The following is a 20,649-nucleotide window of genomic DNA, read 5'->3' as shown; positions in this document are numbered from 1 at the left end:
TCACAATTCAAACTTATTTTGGAAAGTAACTAAATTTCAGAGTTGGTTCTGCTCATGCCTAAGGAGAACATAGGCATGAGATGACCAATATGAGGAGCTCCCATGTTGGGAGTCAGTGGGAATTAAAGATTCTTGGAGAGATGCAAAAAATCTGTGCATTGCTGCACAGAAATGAGACATCACCATCCTTCTGCCCCTTAGAACTGGCATCAGCAAATGAAAGATTAGAAGTTTGGGCTGTTTCTGTTTCTAGCATGTATTGCTGCCTAACAGATTTGTCCCTTGTCTTGCAAAAAATAATGCAGATGTTCAGGTAGGTTGGTGTGTTTTCCTTTTTCTCTTCCTGCTACCCTTTTAAGCTTGGACCAAAAGTCCCATGTGCCCGCTGTGCTTGGTATCTAAACCCTATTAGACTCCAGCTTCAATCCTTATAACAACCTATCTGCGGCTCCCAAATGAGTTGTTACTAAAAGGAGAACCTACCTTAATAGTGGTAATACTATTTTACCTCATTATTAATATTACCTAGTGCTTTTTAGTGGGATGAATCTCTGTGCGAGCTACTATTTGCGTACTAAAACCCGTTTGTCCTTCCTCAATTTTCTTAACCTTTGAAATGCATGAAAATTTGCCAGGTAATGACACTACATGTAGACAAGAGGAAATAACTATAAAGTTGCTCCCAGCAGATACATAGAGGGATTAGATGTTCTCTCAAAATCCCTTTTTTTTTTTCCTCCCATGGTTTCATGAATTTGTTTTCACAGATGAATGACTGAGGAAGGCAAAGTTTTCCCATCAATGTTAGATAACAACAAGCCTTTGCTGATAATTAACACAGTTTTGTCCATCTCCTCGCAGCACCCGTCTAGGCTACTCCAGATCACTTAATTATCACTGCTCATTGAGGAACAACTTCATCAGTGTCCACCAGGATCCTTTCTTCCCAAAGATTATTTTATCAATGATTCATTCATTTACAGTCTTGAATCCAAAATCCACCTTTTCTGCATTGCCACACACAGAGCACAATTTGTGGGAGACAGTGTTTCATATGCAGCTCCAGGAATGCTGAAATCCTCACCTTTAAATACATCCATTTAAACTATCCAGACACTAAATCAAGTGAACATGCTCTTTTGAAATGGAATTTAAGGGTGATCATCACCTCACCTAAACTGACCTATGTGAAACTTGAGGTTTCTCTCCATATGAATCCTCTAGACTCCATCTGTAGTCAGTGGAGAGTAAGAGACCCACAGAAGGCAATTCATGTTATTCTAACAGACCCAAGGTGAATTATACCTTGGAGATACCTCTCTTTATCCAGCAAGTACTAAGGGCAATTCACTAGGCACCTGAATTTTGAATCACAGAATCCCAAGGGTTGGAAGGGACCTCAAAAGATCATCTAGTCCAACCCCCCTGCAAGAGCAGGGAAACCTAGAGTACGAATGGGAAAAGATAAGTCCCTCTTTAAATTATCAGGTATAAAAATATAATTACTTCTGTAATTTTATGTGCTTTAATTATAGCCAGTATAATTAAACATAATCTTTACTGCTCTAATACTAGTTCAGCATTGACTCAGTGGGTACAATGACACTTACTGAGCCATGCATATTTAGGGATAATAGAAAAGACAAGACATCAGAATCCAGTAGGGTTTGTATCTAGCATGGGTAAGGAAATATTCTTCCCTCTTTAAAGTGGTTTTTTTCTTTGTTGGTTGGTTTTCTTTTGGTTGGTTGGTATTTTTTTTCAGTTCTCCATGACTTTCTAATCAATTTTTGTTGACTACTTGTCATTCAGCCTTATTGTCAAACCAATTCTAGTGACCCTTTGCACAGGATATGCACTCAACCAAAAGTTTTCACTATCCAGTTATCAGTGATGCTTTCAGCCTGCAGGCAAAGTACTTTTATGTTATTTATTGTGCATCAGCAGATGGCTGATATATTATTATCTACTGATATAACTGCAGGAGGCCTGTTGCTCAAGATAAGCCGAATTTCTATTACAACCCCTCCTTTTCAGTGGCTTGCAGTCTGCACCCCCTACATGCCCTCAAGCTTCATTGTGCTAACATAACACTTTTCTCTCTCTGCTTATTTTGGATGCAGTGCTCAGAGATATTGCTAGTTTGATACTATGGAGGGTGGTGTTGTGTACATCTACATCACAGGAAATGTTACATTTGCCAACCTGTCAACACAGTTCTGCCATTCACCTTTTACCTATTCTTTATTTCAGGGGATATTTCTGCTGCTTCTATTTATAACCAACACAAATATGTTAACTTTTCATTTTTACTGATGAAATTTCTTTTCCATTGTGCTATCATTTCTGAAGTAATTAAGGATAGGAGGGCTCTTGAGAAATCAGAATCACAGAATAGTGTATGTTGCAAGGGACCTTTAAAAATCATCTAGCCCAACCCCTTGCAATGAGCAGGAGCACCTTCAACTAGATCAGGTTGCTCAGAACCCTGTCCATCCTGACCTTAAATGTTTCCAGGGATGGGGCATCTACTACCTGAGCAATCTATTCCAGTGTTTCACCACTCTCTTAGATTAAAACCATTACCCCTTGTCCTATCACTACCCACCCTTCTAAAATGTTTGTCCCCATCTTTCTTAAAAGCCCTCTTTAAGTGTTGAAAGGCTGCAATAAGGTCTCCCTGAAGCCTTCTCTTTTCCAGGCTGAGCAACACCAACTTTCTTCAGCTTTTCCTCTTAGTAGAGGTGTTCCATCTCTCTGATCATTTTTGTGGCCCTCCTCTGGACCCACTGCCACATGGTCATGTCTTCCCTGTGCTGAGGACTCCAGAGCTGGACATAGTATCCTAGGTGAGGTATCAACAGAGCAGAGCAGAGGGGGACAATCTTCTCTCTTGACCTTCTGATCATGCGTGTTTTGATGCCCAGGATACAGTTGGCATTTTGGACTGAAAGTGTACTTGATTCCACTGTCTATGTCATTGGTGAAGCTATTGAAAAGTACTGGTGTGGTATTGACCCCTGAGGGACACCACTAGTCAGCAGCCTCCATCTGGACATTCAGCTGTTGACCACTACCTTCTAGATAAGATCATTCAGCCAAGCCCTCAGCCACTAAGCAGTTGTTTCATCAAATACCTCTCCAGTTTAGAGAGAAGGATGTTGTGGGGAACCATGTCAAAGGCCTTACAGAAGTCCAAATAGATGACATGTCTAGCTCTTCCGCTGTCTACTGGTGTAGTCATTCCACCATAGAAGGACAGTAGGCTGGTCAACCAAGACTTGCTTGGTAAGGCCATGCTGGCTGTATTGAATAAACTCTCAGTCCCCTAGGTGCCTTAACATAGCTTCTAGGAGGATCTGTTCCATGATCTTGATGGACACAGAGGTGAGGCTGTCCAGGGTCCTCCTTTCTACTCTTCAAAAATGGGTGTGATACTGACCTTTTTCCAGTCACCAGGGACTTTACCGGACCACAATATCCTTTCAAATATCATGGAGAATGGCTTGGCAACTGCATCAGCCAGTTCCCTCGGGACTCTGGGATGCATCTCATCAGGTACCATAGGCTCATGTTCCTCATGTGGTCTTCAACCTGATCTCTTCTTACAGTGGAAGGGCCATTGCTCCTCCAGTCCCTGTCTTGCAGTCCATCCACTTGAGAGGTGTGGGAGGAGGAGTTGCCAGTGAAGACTGAGGCAAAAATGTTGTTCAGTACCTGCTTCCACTGCCTGTCCTTTTCCTTCTTGCCCCTTAGTTTGACTCAGCCATGTGAGCCTCTTTCCACCCTTACCCGATTTCTTATTTGTGGGGATCACAAGCTCCTGTGCTCTGTGGGAAGTGTCCTTAAAGGTCTGCTAGCTCTTTTTGCCCCCTTGTCCCTAATGGCAGTTTCCCAGGAGGTCCTATTGACTAATTCCTTGAACAGCTGGAATTTTGCTTTCCTAGACTTCCCAGTCCTGATGTTACTCTTTGCCTGACCCATATCCCTTAGGACTATGAACTCTACCAGTGCATGATCACTGCAGGCCAGCCTGGCTCCAGTCTTGTCACTTATGTCAGCTAACCCACCTCCTTCACCAAGACAAGGTTAGCCTGATACAACCTGTTCCAGTGTTTAACTAATCTGCTACCTGTTAAGAGAAAAGTTTTTTTATCCTTTTTTTAAATAAAAAGTAATATGGTTTAGAAAAAGAATTTTAAAAAAAGAAAAGCTCATAACTAGATGCATATAAAATAACATTTTAAAATTATTTTCCTAGAGATTACAGACCTGTTCACATTCTGTACTTTAGATTTTACCTGTAGCAATGTAATAGTATGACCCTAAGGGAGGAGTAGTCAGTCCAGTGTAAACATATGTACTGCTTTATTTATCTCCTTACAGGATCACTAACAAAAGTGACAGCTGTTACCTCTTGTAGTGATGGGTTTGAAGGGGTTTTGGACATCTGTTCAGTAGGAACTAAACCGAGATTCATAATTCACTAGATAAACAAATAAACATTTAATCTGGAGTAGTCTGAAATCTCTACAGGTCCAGCTGGATTTGCACTATTGACCCCAAGGTGGAAATATCTATATCCACAATCACTATCCTGGGTGAATCAGCAGGAGTTTTCACTATGTTTGGTGTTAATTTTCATTACTAAGTATATTTGTTTCAATGAGGGCTTAATGTAAAAGAATAATTTTATGATGATTCTTAAGAGAAAGGATTAGTTGATAACTAAAATGTTTCTAAGACATGACTAATCACATTTACGGACTGTTATAGTATCTTCTGGCTGTTGCTGTGTTTCTAGAACATGTAACTAGGCTAGGCATTGATATAAATATTTATGAGTAGCATATTCTTAATGCAGCAGCATTTTTATATGTTCATAAATAATTTTTAAAAACAGTAGCAATAACTTCAAATTATACTTTTAAAATATTTTCTGGTGAAGCACTGAAGCACCTGTAAGAATAGCTGCTTGTATAACAACAGACAAACCATATGATATGCTAATCTTAAAGAGGGGGTAGGGGTTAGTTCTCTCATTTGGTTTTAAATATCTAAAAGTTATATGTGTAAATCTGAACTGATCATATGGCTTTCAGGTTCAGTAGATGGAAAGTAATGACCACTTGTAGATGTCTGATCTGACCTATCTCAACTGCTTATCTTGAGATGAATTAAGTCACTGGAGGAGGCTGTTCGTTTTATGAATTTCAGAAAGGAATTTGGCTTCCTTGACTTGGGTGTCTGATTTTCATATGCATTAAAAGTGAAAAAGAGAGTCTACAACAACAACAACAAAAAAAAGCAAATAAACTGTCACATGGAGAGATGCTTTAGCAAAAAAAAAAAAAACTATGGATTTAGCTAAAATTACCAGTTGTTGCTGGTTTTAATTTGAAAATACACTCTAACCTTCACTTCAGTTGAACTGAGTACTAACATTTGAACTGCTGTCAACATCATACAGAAAGCCTAATGTTGAATAGCATGCTGTGTGGTTGCTGACCCTTCCTTGTAAAATTTCATTTCACTCCTCTGATCCTTCAAGATCACCGGAATTTTTCATTTCCTTTCAGATGTAGACTGTGAACAAAAAGATATTTTTTTAAAACACTCCACATGAGAAAAACATCAGTTCCTGAGTTTTTCCTAAACTAGTAGGCTAAGGTTTTACAGTGGCTTTCCTTCTAGAGAGTTCCTAAAAATTAATTTATTTTCCTTTTCAACATTAATTTCTTTCATTGGTATCCATCAATTCAGTTTTATTTTCATCAGGAGCTGTAGCTTCCATTATGTTGCTGTTGTATATTATGCTTTCTCCAGTTGCTTTCCAGTACCAGCTCTAGAGACAACCACTCTAGAACAGGGTATATTTAAAGCATTCTAAGGTATCTTTGCAAAGGAGTTAAAAAAAAAAACAAACAACAATGTGTTAAGCTATGATGTTGCATTTCAGTGTGATATAAGAAGACCTAAAGATGGCCTCAATGTAGTGATCTGCACTCCTGGATGGAAAATTTTCTCTGTTTTGTTCTTTTCTCCTTTTTTCCAGACAAAGGTGAAGCTGCCTAGCAGTGGAAATCTACAGAAGCCAAGACTGTGCTTTTCTTTCTTTGCCCTGCACAGCTGAGTTATTCTGGAATCTATAAAGTACATTACTTCAATGGACCAATGGCCAGATCAGAAATGAGCATATTTTTAGGTCTTTGATTTCCAGTAAAAACTAATACAAATGATAATAGGCAGTTTGTGAGGACTGCCATATGTTCCACATTGAGAAAATGCCTTCATTCACAAATCCAAATAATAAATATGATTAGCTTTTACTGAATCCTCCAGCAATTCAGAATGTTTATCTTGTGCTCAGTTCTAGGACACTACCTGCTACACTCAACAGACCATTACTACAAAGCATGGTTTGCTATGTAAAACAGAGGAAGTACACACAATTTTCACCAAAATAAAAAGTGTCCTATGTTTATACCAGGATTAAGGGGTCCTAATTAAAATTCACTAGAATAAAGAATGTATCTGGATATTATAGAGTAAATTATATCCTATGCTCACATTTTTTAACTGAAGTGTTTTGCTTGCTGCTATGCTTGACTTTAGTGCTTAGCCAACAAGCTTTATTGTCCCTGAGAACAAGAAACTGAAAATAGTCTATTACTCGAAATAGTCTATTACTGATCCCATTAAAACACTGAAACACTCAAGTACTTTGTTGTAAGAACACCAAGCCTCATATATTCTGCACTAGATATGTCATGGGTGGATAACAGGATTTGTGAACGCAGAGTTAATTGGATTTGGGAACTCATCTGCAGCTTTTTTTCTCCTGTCCAAGTTTAGATCTTATCCCTAATCAAACAATAATATGGCAAGAGAAGAGTTAATGAGAGTTGAAGTGATACTACATGTTCATATGTAGAAAGCCCTTGTATGTCATTTCTGGGGAAACAGTCCTGATAAAGTATTTTAAGCACTGACTGCGTACCACTGGTGCATACTCCCAAACTGGGTGAAAAAACAATAAAGTCATTTTCTTCCCAAGGTGAAATCTATTGAAAATATTTGCAAGTTAACATTTCTATTACTTTGGGTTATATTTTTTATATAGACAGAAAGACAAGGTGACTGTTAAAGATCAGGGGCCTTCTAAACAACAAATGTATCTGGAAGATTGTGCTCTTATTTTCTGCTGAAGTAGAAGATGTGGGTTTTCTTTGCTACTAGCTGAAATTAAGGTCAGCATTGCAGGAGACTGAAATTGGAAATTCCATTTGCCTGTCAAGTAGGCAAGGCAATAGATCAATGCAAAGGTCTAGATTTCTATTCAAGTATATCTCACCCTTGGTTGGTATTTCAACATCCTACATGAAAACTGAGGGGAGAAAAACAGCAGAACCAAGCAGCAGTCTCTAAGAAACAGATATGACCCATCCCATAGCATTTTCAGCATGGGAATAATAATGAGCCATCAGAGCTTAATTCATACCCTAGTTTCATCCTTCACTTTATAAGAAATCCCATGTAGCATCCAAAAGCAAGTTAATGCAAAGGTATCTACTTTATATGTGTTATATATACACATATATATACATCAGCTAAAGTTCTGGACAGCTTTCAAAGCTGTCTGCAAATTGCTTATGTGTTATTGTTGCTTAGTGTTCAGTAAGCCTTAGGAAGAATTGTGACATAAGGAATGGGCACAAAAGACGTATCAAGTGTTGATGTTAAAAATAATAAGCCTTACCAATAACCAGGTTAATAGTTCTGTGGGATAACAAGCTTCTTCCTGATGGTTTTCAACCCTCGGTTTTCCAGAGGCGGTAAAGCCATGGGATTACTTCAGCTTTTCCATAGCAAGGAGGACAAGCTATAATTAAGCATGTCTCCTCACAGCATCACAAAGTCTATCTGCAATGCAGAGAAAAATGGGAGGAAAATATTGCCATCAAAGAATGTTAGCTGTATCTAAATTTCCAGTTGAGTATGTAAGGCCTCATAGATGCTTTTTACAGGAAAAGGATATTTTATGATCTTTCCAACCGAATCATCAAGACATAAGACTCCATGTCTCTGATACACAAACATATGGGCAAGAACATTTCAGCTAAAGATGTCATTGGTCCTTTGCAAGGTGACATTGTGCAGTGGACAGGGGAAAGCTATAATGCAGCTCAGGAACCTTGTCAGTATGTTCTGAAATCTAATTTGGCCTTGGAAAATAAAAAAAAAATCATGCTCCTCTGGGAAGCATGCAAGTGTGGGATATGCTGAGAGCTGCTCAGTAGTTTGAAGAACACTTGGACAGCCAAAGGTAATACATTGAAGTATCAGCGTAAGTGCAGTGTGGGCAGATGCTTCAACCTTTACTCCATTCTTTTTTATTCTCTTGACTCAAATAGCAGAGAAAGGAGTTTCAATTGCAAGGTTTTAGGTGTGCTGGGCACACATTTGTTCTTGCCTTTAAGCAAGCGAACTAATATGCTTTCTTCTCTAGGGCTTATTTCATAACTGATAATCTCATTGGATGTTTTTTATTTTCTGTGTTTCTTGTTTGAAAAACATTTGCTTTTCTCTGAAGTATGTTTCTTACCCTCTTCCAAGCTCAAAGAACCTTCAATAGTATTTGTGGTGTTCTTGCACTCTGATGGATGCTCCTGTGACAGCCAGCCTCACAGGATAAGGATACACATAATGCTTAGGTGGTGCTTAGCAGTTGCTATGGTGACCTCAGTCCACTGCTAGTTTCCTTTGATAGGAAAGAGAAAGAAAAGAAGAAAGTAAAATTTTTGCTTACATGTTATTGATCATATCTATACATGAGTCCTGTGTCATCCAGACCTATGTATTATGGCCTTTATGGTTTCATTAGGGACCTCACTGGTATTCTCCTGTGATCTCTACTCATGATTCACTGTGTCTTCCTGTCTCTGTCATGAAACCATGTGCCCTGCGATTAGTATGGGATATAGGAACAAAGAGCTTTTCCATCTCTGCCTTTACCACAATGTTTTCCACAAACCACTGGGAAACAGAATTTGCAGAAGCTAATTTATCGCATCCTGTGGTAGATGTCTAAAACAGTTAACCCTCTGGAAGTGCTGTCTCTTTGCCCTTTATGGGAGGAGACTTAAAATACAGAAAAACTTGTCTTCAGGTGGGTAAATTGGATGGGATTAATTTTCCCCATGGCATCAGTTCCTCAGATGTCCTTAGGCACCAGTTGTGAGCCTAAGGCTTCTTAATCTTACCTTTAATTTCCCTCTGCCTCAATTTCCTTGTTTTCTAAATACAATGAGCAATACCATTTAATTTCATACTGACTCTATGTGAGCACTGTGTTCACAAGTCCCTTTGACCAGGCAAACAGCAATATATAGCAAATGCCAAGTAACTAACAACTTTCAATTTCTAGTTTAAAGTATTCATTATGGATCATGAGGCTGGAGAGACCAAAATACCTGGAAATAGTGAAGGGAAGAACTTAGCATAGGAAAAGGTGTGGTAACCTGTAAGGCCATATGCTCTATAACCTTACCTGGCTGCCACTTTCTACAGATCCTGTTTAATGAGATTTTAAAGACATAGCAGCTGATTTCTGGATAACTTTCCCCTCCCAGAAAAGAGCTTCAATAAAGGAACTAGGGTGGCTGGATAGTGCACATGTGAGATCCTGCATGCCCAGGTACAAGACTAGGCAGAGGGCATTAAAAGCAGCAGACAGAGTATATAAGCAGCATCTGTGTCGGGAGCTCAGAAAGCCCCAGAAAAGCTGCTAAGTATACTGCTGTTGCTGACTGTGGCTTTGCCAGCAGGCTGAACAGATTGCTGGTACAGAAGAGCAGCATGCAGCAATAGGGAAGGGAGGGAAGAGGCACAGTGTGGTGGATGCTGTGGAGTCAGGCGTGAGAGCTCACTGATTTATTTCATATTTATAAATTAAATGTTTAGCTTCTAATCAGTGCTGTATAAAACAGGAAAAAAAATCAAATTCCTGCTTAACCAGATCATTATCCACATTGCTGGACAGCGTGATAACAAGTGATTGTAGGAAATGTTTTCCATAACCTCTCCCTGCCCCAGTCTCTGTTCTTTCAAAAGGAACAGAATTAATATACAGCAATAACAGTGCAAGCTTCGCACATTGATTTCAATGTCAAAATAAAGTCATTTGGAGGATTACGTGCTCCAGTCCTACAGCCCATAATACTGAGATGGGAACAACAGGAATAAGATAAAAGGGTGAGCAAGTCATTTCAGGATAGGATAGTTTTGGAAGCCTTTCATTTCCCCCCCTGACACTAATAAGGGACAAATGCTGGAACAATAGGGTTAAATGCAAGTTGTGTTCAGATAAACAAACCTATGGGAGATAAATCAGTTGCCATGCCAGCTGACACTTAAAACAGCCAGCACAGATTTGGCATGAAGAAGAAGAGCTAAAAGGCTCCACTGAGCTCTGAAGCTCATCATACACAGGCTGTTTCTCGGCTTTAGTTTTGCGAGACCCGTTCACTTTAAATCGGAAGCAACAATTGCTTGCATCAAATTTCTCATCAGTTGGAGGACAGTGAGGAGGTAGTTATGTTTTTTGGGACTCAGCAAATGAAACCAAGCTAAAAAGTCTGATAAATGTGGAAGAAAAGGGGATGGAAGGTCTGGGTCTCTGCCGCTAACTGTGGGAAGCCATTGGCAAGTCCTTTGACTTTTCCTGCCAAAACCCTTTCACCTCTGTCTGTAGTAAATAGAAACAAATATTTTCTGTGTTTGATTTCTCTGTTTTGTCTTTGGAATTGGCAGTTCAACATTCTGATTGATCTCCTCTAAGGTCTCTAAGTAGTACTGCAAATAACATCTAATTAATTATGTCAGCTAAAGCACTAATGGAAGATACGCTTTACTTCGCAAAGCATGACACTTGCCTATTCAGTCTGGTCAAAGAGTGAATAACACTCTCAATATAGTGAGCAAGCCATCCTTTGTCAAGGATAACATTAGCTTCCACAGAAGGTCACTGACTAATGCAAGCAAGTATTAATTTAATAAATGGTGTTCTAAGTCACAGTTTAATAACTGTTGTTGGGTCCATCTTTCTGTATTCTTTCTTTATTTTAATTTCTGTGAGAATAATGTATTTCATGTAGCCTGTTGTATAATTGTCTTGGGCTTTTTTTACTTTGTTAGTGAAGTCTAATGCATGAATTTGTTGTTGTTTATGTCCTAAAGGTAAGGCTATGGTGGGACTCGTGAAAGCAAGGTGCCCTACAATTTGGCCCATTATATCACTGACCCCAGAGTAAATTTGCTGAGGTCTCTCTAGAGTGAGAGGGGCACTCAGGTGAAAACAAACAAACTAAACACACAAAAATGCAATTTTAGGGTATATGGTTGAAAAATAAGAGGGAGTGCCCCACATCTGGACTTCTGACAAGCCCAGCTCCTATGCAAGCTCAGGCCTTCTCCCTGTATATTTAGAAATCTGTAGTAGAGTGTAAACTCCATCGCACTCTCATACGTGTGAGCAAACATATCCATTGGCACAGTTATCTGTCATGTAAACATCCATATTCTGGTGCAGTATACATTAACATATGGTGTCAGAGAGAAGGGCAGTAGCGGCGTGTGAGAATTTTAAACCAGATGGTGGCTGTATGTTCCCTCATTGTGTGCTTACATATATAAATATATATATATGCATACCCACAGAAATATAATTGTGTATGTGTGTATGTCATCCCAACACTCATTAGACAAACTCTGACTTTTAGCTGTACTTCAGGGCATAATGTTCTATGTAAATCTAATTGACTTTCCAGTAGCTTAACTTATTAGTGAAAATTAGGTTGATGGATCAAGCCTAAAAGCTTGTATAGCAAAAGGTTGTACTGGAACTTTCTTCAGCAAATTAGCAAGGACTCAGATGTAGACAAACATGTTAATAAAAGTCAAGTTTCCTCCTACAGCAATCAGAAAATTAACGTTATCAAAAACATTAATTTCTTCATAATGGCCAAACACAGTTAAAATGCAGTAATAATTTGGGTATATTAAAAAAAATAAAATGCCTCTTCACAAAACTACATTAATATGATGATTTAACCTTTAATACAGATATAAAATTCAGAATGAACTACAATCTATTATTTTAACATCAGTATGACAGTCATCCATATATAAAGTGAAATAATGGTAATTTTTATTTCTTCCTTTTTAGATTATAGGGAAAAATAGTTAAATTTAAAACATTTATTTATAAAAAAGATATTTTTTTCTGAGCCATCAGTGTCATATGCCAGGGTGCTAGGAACATCAGGCTTCAGTCTATTTAATATTAGCCTGGTCTTTCTCCAACAGGAATTCTGGAAAGTTTGCAATATTGCATTTCAGGATTTAAGCCACATTGTACAACTGATACACTAAAACTGGATTTTTGTGATTCAGATAAGGGTTTTTTTTGGGGGGGGGGGTTCTCATAACTTCTTACCCTTCTTCTGTGGGTCATTGCAAGATACAGGCTACTGAGTGAGGTGACCTCATGTAAAGAAACATGACCTACTGATTTGACTGGCAGCAGGCTATGAAAGACAGTGATAAAAGAACAGTGAGTTGCTCTTTGATCTTCTAATTGCCTAATATAACCGCAGCTAAAAATTCTCACAGAATATCCTAAACTTGGTATTCTGAATTCAGATTTTAGCAACATAGTCATCTGTATTTGAGCTACACCACCGTTGATAAACCTGGTTTTTGGTAGACTCAGAAGGGAAACAGGTTTGTCAAAAATATTCTGCAGAGGCATCCCTGTCATTCTGCCAAAATCTGGAGCACAGTAATAGTGCTTCTGAATGATCTGATAATTTACTCTGATGCATCAGGTTGAACAATCTTTGCTGGAAAATGTTTGACCCAAACACTGATGACTTCTCTTTAGAACAAGTAGACTTACTCAATATTTGTAAACATTCAAGAATTCTCACATGTAAAACCCTGAAAAGAGCTGCAGTTGGGCAGAGAAGACAGAAGACCAAGGATGTTCTTATCATGGCTTTCAGTATTAACCTTCCAAAGTAACTAGTGGGTTGAATGTGTAGGTTTGATGTTGAATTCAAAGATACAGTACAGCCTGCCTGAGGCTTCAGCTTAGTTTTCTAGACTCACACTATCATCTTCACATTAAATTCTCTGTTTTCTCTCTTAGAAGATCAAAAAGCTGATTTATTTAGAGAAATCAATGAATTTAAATTTATTATGTAACAAGGTATTTGAGTAAGTATAAAATAGAAATGCATATTGTGCAATAATGTACTCAAAAGTCCCCCTTTACTATTTTGTTTCCTTAGATGCTCTCTTATCCTTTCCCATAGAATCAAAAAGCTTGGATCAAAAAGAATCAAAAACATTGGATTTTACTTTTAATAAAAATTATCTTGTACAAATTGATGAATTTTCCAGTCCCTAGTTCAAATTTGACCATGTGTTCAGGGCTAAAGAAGAAGAACCTGAAGCCCTGTGGTTACTCCAGAGGATACAGAGCTAAGCTAATGTAAACATTTAACCTGCTGTAGTGATCAAGCCGGAAGCATTTTTTTCCCTGCTCGTAGGCCACTGGCAGGGGTTTTTCAGACAGCTTTGTCAGGCTCATCTCCATGCAAGATGCAACAGCACCACCCGGTGGGTTAAGGCAGCTGCTGTTTATGCGTGCCCAACACCGAGTTTGAGCCAGTGCTACAGTGAGGGTTCGGGAAAGCCTGACTGGAGCGCAATTCAGGTTAATTATTTAGTAGGGTGGGTGGGAATTTGTTTGAGATAACCCAAAGAATTTATTTTGGAAGGACAAAAGAAAGGAAAAGGATTTTTTTTTTTAATGCAAACCCAAAGTTTATTAATTTCCTGTTGTAACATTTGTATTTGTGGCATACAAAAGTCACCATGGATTTCAGCACAATATTTTGGAAATGTGTGGGTCTTTCTAATTTCAGAACCTTCCCTCTCCTCTAAAAAAAAAAAAAACCCAAACCAACCGACAAAAAGGCTGCTTCATCTATTTTCATATCCTTCCTAGAGTTTAATGAAAATCTGTGATAACCAGAAATCTAACAGTACAGTGCAATTGACCATCTTCTGAAAAACACTTTCCAACCATAAATGTACAGTACTGATTTTGAAAAATAATTCCAGCATTTTTTTTTTTTTTTGCAGTTCTTCTCTAGGCTGTGCTACATCCATTCCTCTAATAGGAAACAAATTATTATCAAAATCAAATTGAAAACTGTTATCTAAATAAAAGTAATTATTCCTCTCATTTCAGGTTGGGAAGTAGATAATCTGGGTCAAACGCATGCAGGTAAGAATCAGTTGTGCTGACTATTTCCCATGTACCTTTGTTCTCAAAGTTAGGATGTAGAGCACATGATAATATCAAATTATTGAAAAATTGGGTATAAGTCATTATGATGATGAATACCTGTAGGTCTTTGTAACACCCTGATAAAAAGTGAAAGTAAAAATCTGATAAGTTACTAGAAAGCAATGTGATTTAACCCAAAATAGAAAAATTAAACTATCTTGCTTTAAAACAATTAATTACTGCTTTTTGAAAATAATAGATGGAAATGATTTTTCATTAATTCTGTAAAAACTGACCATACTTCAATATCTATGGATTAAAAATGTAAATTTCTAAAGATACAACATTTCACTTCAGTAGTTTTACTACTAGTTTTTGTCCTAGTTTGATTGTATGTCTTTTTAGCTACGTGCTTGTAGTTTGCAATAGAAATTTTCTATTTAAAGGTTCAGTTTTGATTTAAACTCACAAGTAAAAGTGTGTTTACTTTCTGAAAATACAGAATTGAGTATATACTGCCTTTGGGCCTGATGCAAGCAAATTAAAATCAGTTGTATTCTATTCACTGATTTCTGCAGAGACCAGTTTGAGTCCTAATAGAAAACACAATCAAAACAATTTCATACCAAATTTCCACTTTTATAGGTGATTATGACCTGCTGGAAAGCACAGCTCAGTCTCCCCTAGGTAAGAAACAGAACCATGGAATGTTTCTTTATTTTATTTCAACTCTGTTAAGGTGGAAGCTCCAAGCTTTTATCCTGCCATTTAGGTATTATTTTATAAATCAGTTCTAATTACGGTGACACATTTTCTGGTACGTTACTTTTAGCAGTATTATGAAAATTTATTCATCCACTATTGAGCCCTGCAAACTACCAAGTGTGTTGTTATAAATTGTATTTATCCATTTAACAATAATTACTGAATAATGTTAAAGAAAGTCAACAGCATGATTCAGTGGTTATTTTCCATGAAAAGCTAGCAATGAATGTGCAAGAATAATTTACTAGAATTTTCAAAGTAATGCACTGTTGTTAAATGAATGCTGTGATTAAATAGATATATTCTGCTGCATGGATGGCAAGCAGATTCTCTGAAAATAAGGTCATTGCTAGTGTTATGAGCTAGTTGACTAAACTGCTCTAAGAATGTGAAGCTGCACAACTTTAAAGGAAACTGAAAACCAAGCAACAAAACACCTTGGAAATTTCCATCAATTTTTGTCATGGTACAGCTAAAATTCCAAGAAGTGTAATAATTCGATAAATGGAAACTGTTCTATTGTGTTGGAGAGTAGCAAGTGCAGCCAGCAGCCCATCTTTGTTTTTTCAATCAGGTCACTGAGCCCTGGCAAGAACAATGGTGCTTAAAAAGAGCATCATGGAGGCCTTCCCACCTGAGGTAGCCTCAGTAATAAAGTGAGTGTCAAGAGACACTTTCCTCTTCTACCCCCAGCTCTCACTTCCTGATACAGTTTTAAATCTTTTAACTGTGTCAGTGAAAGCCATTTAGGAGCTAGTCCTTAAATAAGATTAGCCAAGCAATTAGGGTAAAAAGATAGAAAAAGAGAAAGAGGTTTTCTTTGAGCCAGCACTGAGTGTCTTTGCAGTCACTTGTTTCAGAGTAAGTTTATAAACTGGGCTTGGAACAGGGAAATATGAGAAGCTCTGAAGCAGGTTTAAAATTGTGAACTGAAGCCACACTGGACATCTGGAGATGTAAATGAATGTACTGCTATTTAGTCAGAGATATTTTCTCATGACCAGTTGTAATAGTAAATATCTGTAGGTCCTTATTGTAGAACTGCGTCATTAAAAACATCATTGAACTTTCAAGATGCCATTAAAGTCTTCTATGGATAGCCAGATACATAGTACCCCCAGTAGTACTGTGGGTTTTGCTTTGGTCATGTACCAGAAGGGAGGGAGGATGTGTCCTGCAGTTTGCTTCAGCAGTGTTACATTCCTAAATGTACTTGGCATAGGGGACATCAGCAGAAATTGCACTGAAGATGGATGGTCTGAACCTTTTCCTCATTATTATGATGCCTGCGGCTTTGATGAAAATGAAACAGAGTCCGATAACCAGGTGAGAATTAATCTTATAATAACAAATGAAGGGGAGGGAGGGAGCAACAGGCTGCTTTTTGTCCAGCATATGGTCATGTTCTGATTTGATGGTGATTACAATGAAATAATCAGGTATTCATAAGCATAAAAATGTGAGAAGCGAGATTCTTCCTATTCCTGTATTTAATATTTTCAGACTATGTGTGCTTACTGTTGGTACAGCTTTTAACTTCTAGAAGCATGGATTAGCCTCCAGTTCTTCCCCTATTGACTAAAGAATCCCTTAGCTAACTACTTTTTTTTTTTTCTGAAGACACATGCAGAGTGGTCAAAGAAATGTAGACAACCTTTGCTAGCTCACTGACAAATAAGCTTCGCGGTATGCAGACCCAAGGGCATGCCAGACATAGAGCAAGGCTCTAATATGAAGTGAGATCTCAGAGGAACCGAGAGGAGAAAACAACCAGGCTGTTCAAGAAACAAGTCCTGCCCATGGTTCCCACTGCACATTGACAGGCTAAGAAGATGTGACTATAAATGATCATAGTTTAATCGTGTGTTGTTTGCCTCCCAAGGATTACTACTATCTATCTGTGAAGGCTCTGTATACGGTGGGATACAGCACTTCTCTTGTTTCCCTCACCACCGCCATGGTTATCCTGTGCCGTTTCAGGTGAGTCAGAACATAAGCCATGAGTTGTTCAGTCACTGGAGGAAGGAAACAGGAGATCATCTCCCCAAAACAATGTTTAAGCTTTTAACTCACCAGATGCAGAATAAGAAGGAGACAACTTAATAGAGTTGTTACCTCAGCTTGGACACACTCTAGTCGTCACATTTTAGTAAACTGTAAATGCAACTGCAGAAGCTGCATTGGCCTGGATATATTTTATTATAACCTGCATGCTTTTACAGGAAAATCTCCAAATACTGCTCTTGGTCAGGTTTAGTATCAGTACTGTCCACACTCCTGCTTTTCAGATGTTGCTATTCTTAGTGCCAAGATGTTCTTGCCATGTGTACAGACTGGCCTAGTGTGCTCTTTCCATGAAAGAAAATTTATTTTTCTTTCCCTCCCTCTTCTTTTCTTCTCCCTTTGTTTTTTCTTCTCTAGGAAGCTTCACTGCACTCGAAATTTTATCCACATGAATCTCTTTGTTTCATTTATCCTTCGTGCAATATCTGTATTCATTAAAGATGGTGTTCTTTACGCTGAACAGGATGGCAACCACTGTTTCATCTCAACAGTAAGTAAAACTGAAGCCAAAGCCTTTTTCCTTTATTCTTTTCAGCATGAAGTAACAAAAAATAGAGAGGCAGGCAGAAGTCTGTTGGGTATCATAAACTGAGAAGCTATTGGGAGAAAAGGTAATTAGTGGTAAATTTCCCCCTGGTTTACAGCAAAACTTTGCATTTTATTGTCTCATGATGCCATTAACATCCAGCATTCCATCCTTCACAACAAATCTATAGGTTTTGATTTCTGACTATACTCAGGTTGCTTCTCCCTTTCACAGATCTACATAATAATATGTGGGATGAGAGCAGACACAAGCAGTTTCCTTTGTCTGATGGTCTGTTTTTTCTCTAGAGCCTTATTTGTTCTGATTGTCAGCCAGACCTATATGTCAATAGGGTGACAATTCAGTCATAGAAAATACCCCTTAGTGTCACACTCTCAAAAAATCATTAGTATTATCTATGTGTTTGAAGTGTGTGGTTTCATGGAAAGCAGTCTCTTTCACAGATGGGCTTAGCTATATATTGCATGTAAATCCCAATTCCTTTCACATTTAAGGCTAGTATTTGATTTGATAAGTCAGCTCATTGGGTGTAATTGTGATAAAATTGCAGTGAATTTTCAAAGTGAGATTTCCTTTATCCATCCAGTTATGAGCTAAATTCCTTATGAGTCATTTCCACAAGGAAAGTGCAGCTGTGTAGTTTCTTAGTCAGACTTTATCACTGAAACTAGATTTTGCTTTTAATTCTTCTCCATGATAAAGCTGAAGCCCTGTTCGGTGTGTAGTTTGTTCATACTGTTTTGCTAATAGTGGCATCTGCTTTTTTTGTTTTGAACATGTTAAAATAAGCCATCTAATGACCAGATCTTCAGCCCTGGTACAGCTTCCATGAGGAAACTCAATATCTGATGGTTTAAACATGTTGGCTGTAGCTTTGACCCAGAGGATGGAGTGCAAGTGGGAACTAGTCAAAATTGTCAGGCGCCCACTGCCCCAGGTAGAAGTTTTGGTTTATACACTGATTCTGCTATGATTTATTGAAAAGTCCTACTTTTGTAGGACTAATTATGTCTCACTGGAATGCAACACTGGAAAGGCAAGTGAGTCTTACTCTCACAGAGTCAGGGTAGAGCTCAGTTTTCATATCACTGAAACACAGAATCATAGAATCATTTAGATTGGAAAAGACCTTTAAGATCATCAAGTCCAATCATTTAACCTAGTACTGCCAAGTCCCCTACTAAACCGTGCCCGAAGTGCCACATATACAACTGTATACGGATTAGCTGTAGGGATCATGACTCAACCACTTCTCTGGGCAGCCTGTTCCAAAGCTTGAAATCCTTTCAGTGAAGATTTTTTTCCTAATATACTGTCTAAATCTTCCCTGGCACAAACTGAGGCCATTTCCTCTTGTTGTATCCCTTGTTACTTGGAAAAGAAACCAACCCTCACCTCGCTACAACTTCCTTTCAGGTAATTGTAGAGAGAAATAACGTTGTCTCCCCTGGCCATCCTTTTCTCCAGGACAAACAACCTCATTTTTTTTTTTTTTTTCTCTCTTTTGTCCTCTGCTTTCCTCCCACAGTAAATGAATGAAAGGTTCTCTCATTTTTTACAGTAAATCACTCCGTTTTCTTTACATTTATGCTCTACTTTCATTTTCTGTCCCTGAGTGACAACACCCTCAAATGGCAAGGAAGTTCAATTCTCAACTACACACAGGAGGGTGCATCCTTTCCAGTCCCACTCTCAGGGCTTTCCACAATCATCCTGCTATTTCACATCCTGCATTAGGTTTCTCAATACACAACTGGATTGTTTTCTTCTTTTCACTTAAGCCTTGGAAAGGGGCTTAAATCTAACAATTAGTGTTCACTGACAGTGTGAACTCCCACCAACGCAAGACATTCTCAAGCCATCTGAAAACACTCGTCGACCATCTCCCACTGCTAAAATTGGCTACCTGCCCTTTCAAGCTTTGCTGTCTAAGTGGCACCTCACATTCTTCTCATGCTTTTAAAACTTTACTATTAAAAGTACATAATATTATTCCCAGCTGTGTTCCTTTCACCTAAGAGATTTGGAGAGGTTGAAAGCATTTTTTTCTGTCTGTTAGGTGGAAACAACATTGAAATAACTTTGCTTTTCTTGATTCTCTGCAGGTGGAATGCAAAGCAGTGATGGTGTTCTTTCACTACTGTGTCATGTCCAACTACTTCTGGCTTTTCATTGAGGGATTGTACCTTTTTACTTTATTGGTAGAAACCTTTTTTCCGGAGAGGAGATATTTCTACTGGTACACTATTATTGGCTGGGGTATGTGACATTTCTTGTCTAAAATGCATCTCAGTGTGCAAGACACCTCCATGAGCCATCTAATATTTCCACATGTAGTTTCAAAATATACTTTTAGTCTTTGTATAGAAGGACCACTGCAGACCAAGCCATCTTGTGCTTTTCTTGTCTGAAGAGAATTGAATTGAAATCTGGAGGACACTATATCTCTTCCAGAGGTGTAGTCCACAACTGATAATTTCCTTCTACAAGATATAATCTTGATTCCAAGTTCTTAATCAAATCTGCAATGCTAAATCTAGTCCATTTTCTAAAACTTAATCTGTGCCCTTTTCCAGTAATAGCTAAATTAAAAATTTATCCAAAGGGTATCTACATATGCTTATCCTACCTGAATGGGAAATTGCAGCTTGCAGTGTGAAGAAATGAGATTTGTTTTGGAAAGGACAGCTGCATGATGATAACCAGTGTAATTATTTTTCATTCTGGCTTTCTGAAGGTAAATTGAATCCTATAGCATGTTAAATCAAACAGTTCTTTGCTGACATTTCTGTGCAGAAATCAGATAATGAATGTAGAATGCATTCATTTTAAATGTAATCTAAGAAGTTTATACTCATTTTTTATACTTAAACATACTTCTGAAATAATCTGAAAATAATCCTCTATGCTTATG

The 20,649-nt window shown here is 38.1% G+C and overlaps 1 protein-coding gene across 1 annotated transcript in view; it reads left to right on the top strand.

Annotated features, from left to right (window-relative positions):
* Positions 1 to 20,649, top strand: part of LOC101877234 (pituitary adenylate cyclase-activating polypeptide type I receptor) — a 133,248-nt gene that overhangs the window by 80,283 nt on the left and 32,316 nt on the right. The window contains exons 5-10 of the mRNA XM_031049800.2: positions 14,321 to 14,356; positions 15,005 to 15,046; positions 16,347 to 16,450; positions 17,007 to 17,104; positions 17,546 to 17,678; positions 19,841 to 19,994. Of these exons, the coding sequence (XP_030905660.1) occupies positions 14,321 to 14,356; positions 15,005 to 15,046; positions 16,347 to 16,450; positions 17,007 to 17,104; positions 17,546 to 17,678; positions 19,841 to 19,994 (567 nt within the window). The remainder of the gene's footprint in view (positions 1 to 14,320; positions 14,357 to 15,004; positions 15,047 to 16,346; positions 16,451 to 17,006; positions 17,105 to 17,545; positions 17,679 to 19,840; positions 19,995 to 20,649) is intronic.

The sequence above is a fragment of the Melopsittacus undulatus genome, chromosome 1, assembly GCF_012275295.1.
Source record: "Melopsittacus undulatus isolate bMelUnd1 chromosome 1, bMelUnd1.mat.Z, whole genome shotgun sequence".
In the NCBI taxonomy this organism is placed as follows: domain Eukaryota; kingdom Metazoa; phylum Chordata; class Aves; order Psittaciformes; family Psittaculidae; genus Melopsittacus; species Melopsittacus undulatus.
The sequence above is the reverse complement of the archived record's forward strand: the minus strand, read 5'-3'. Positions and strand labels throughout refer to the sequence as shown.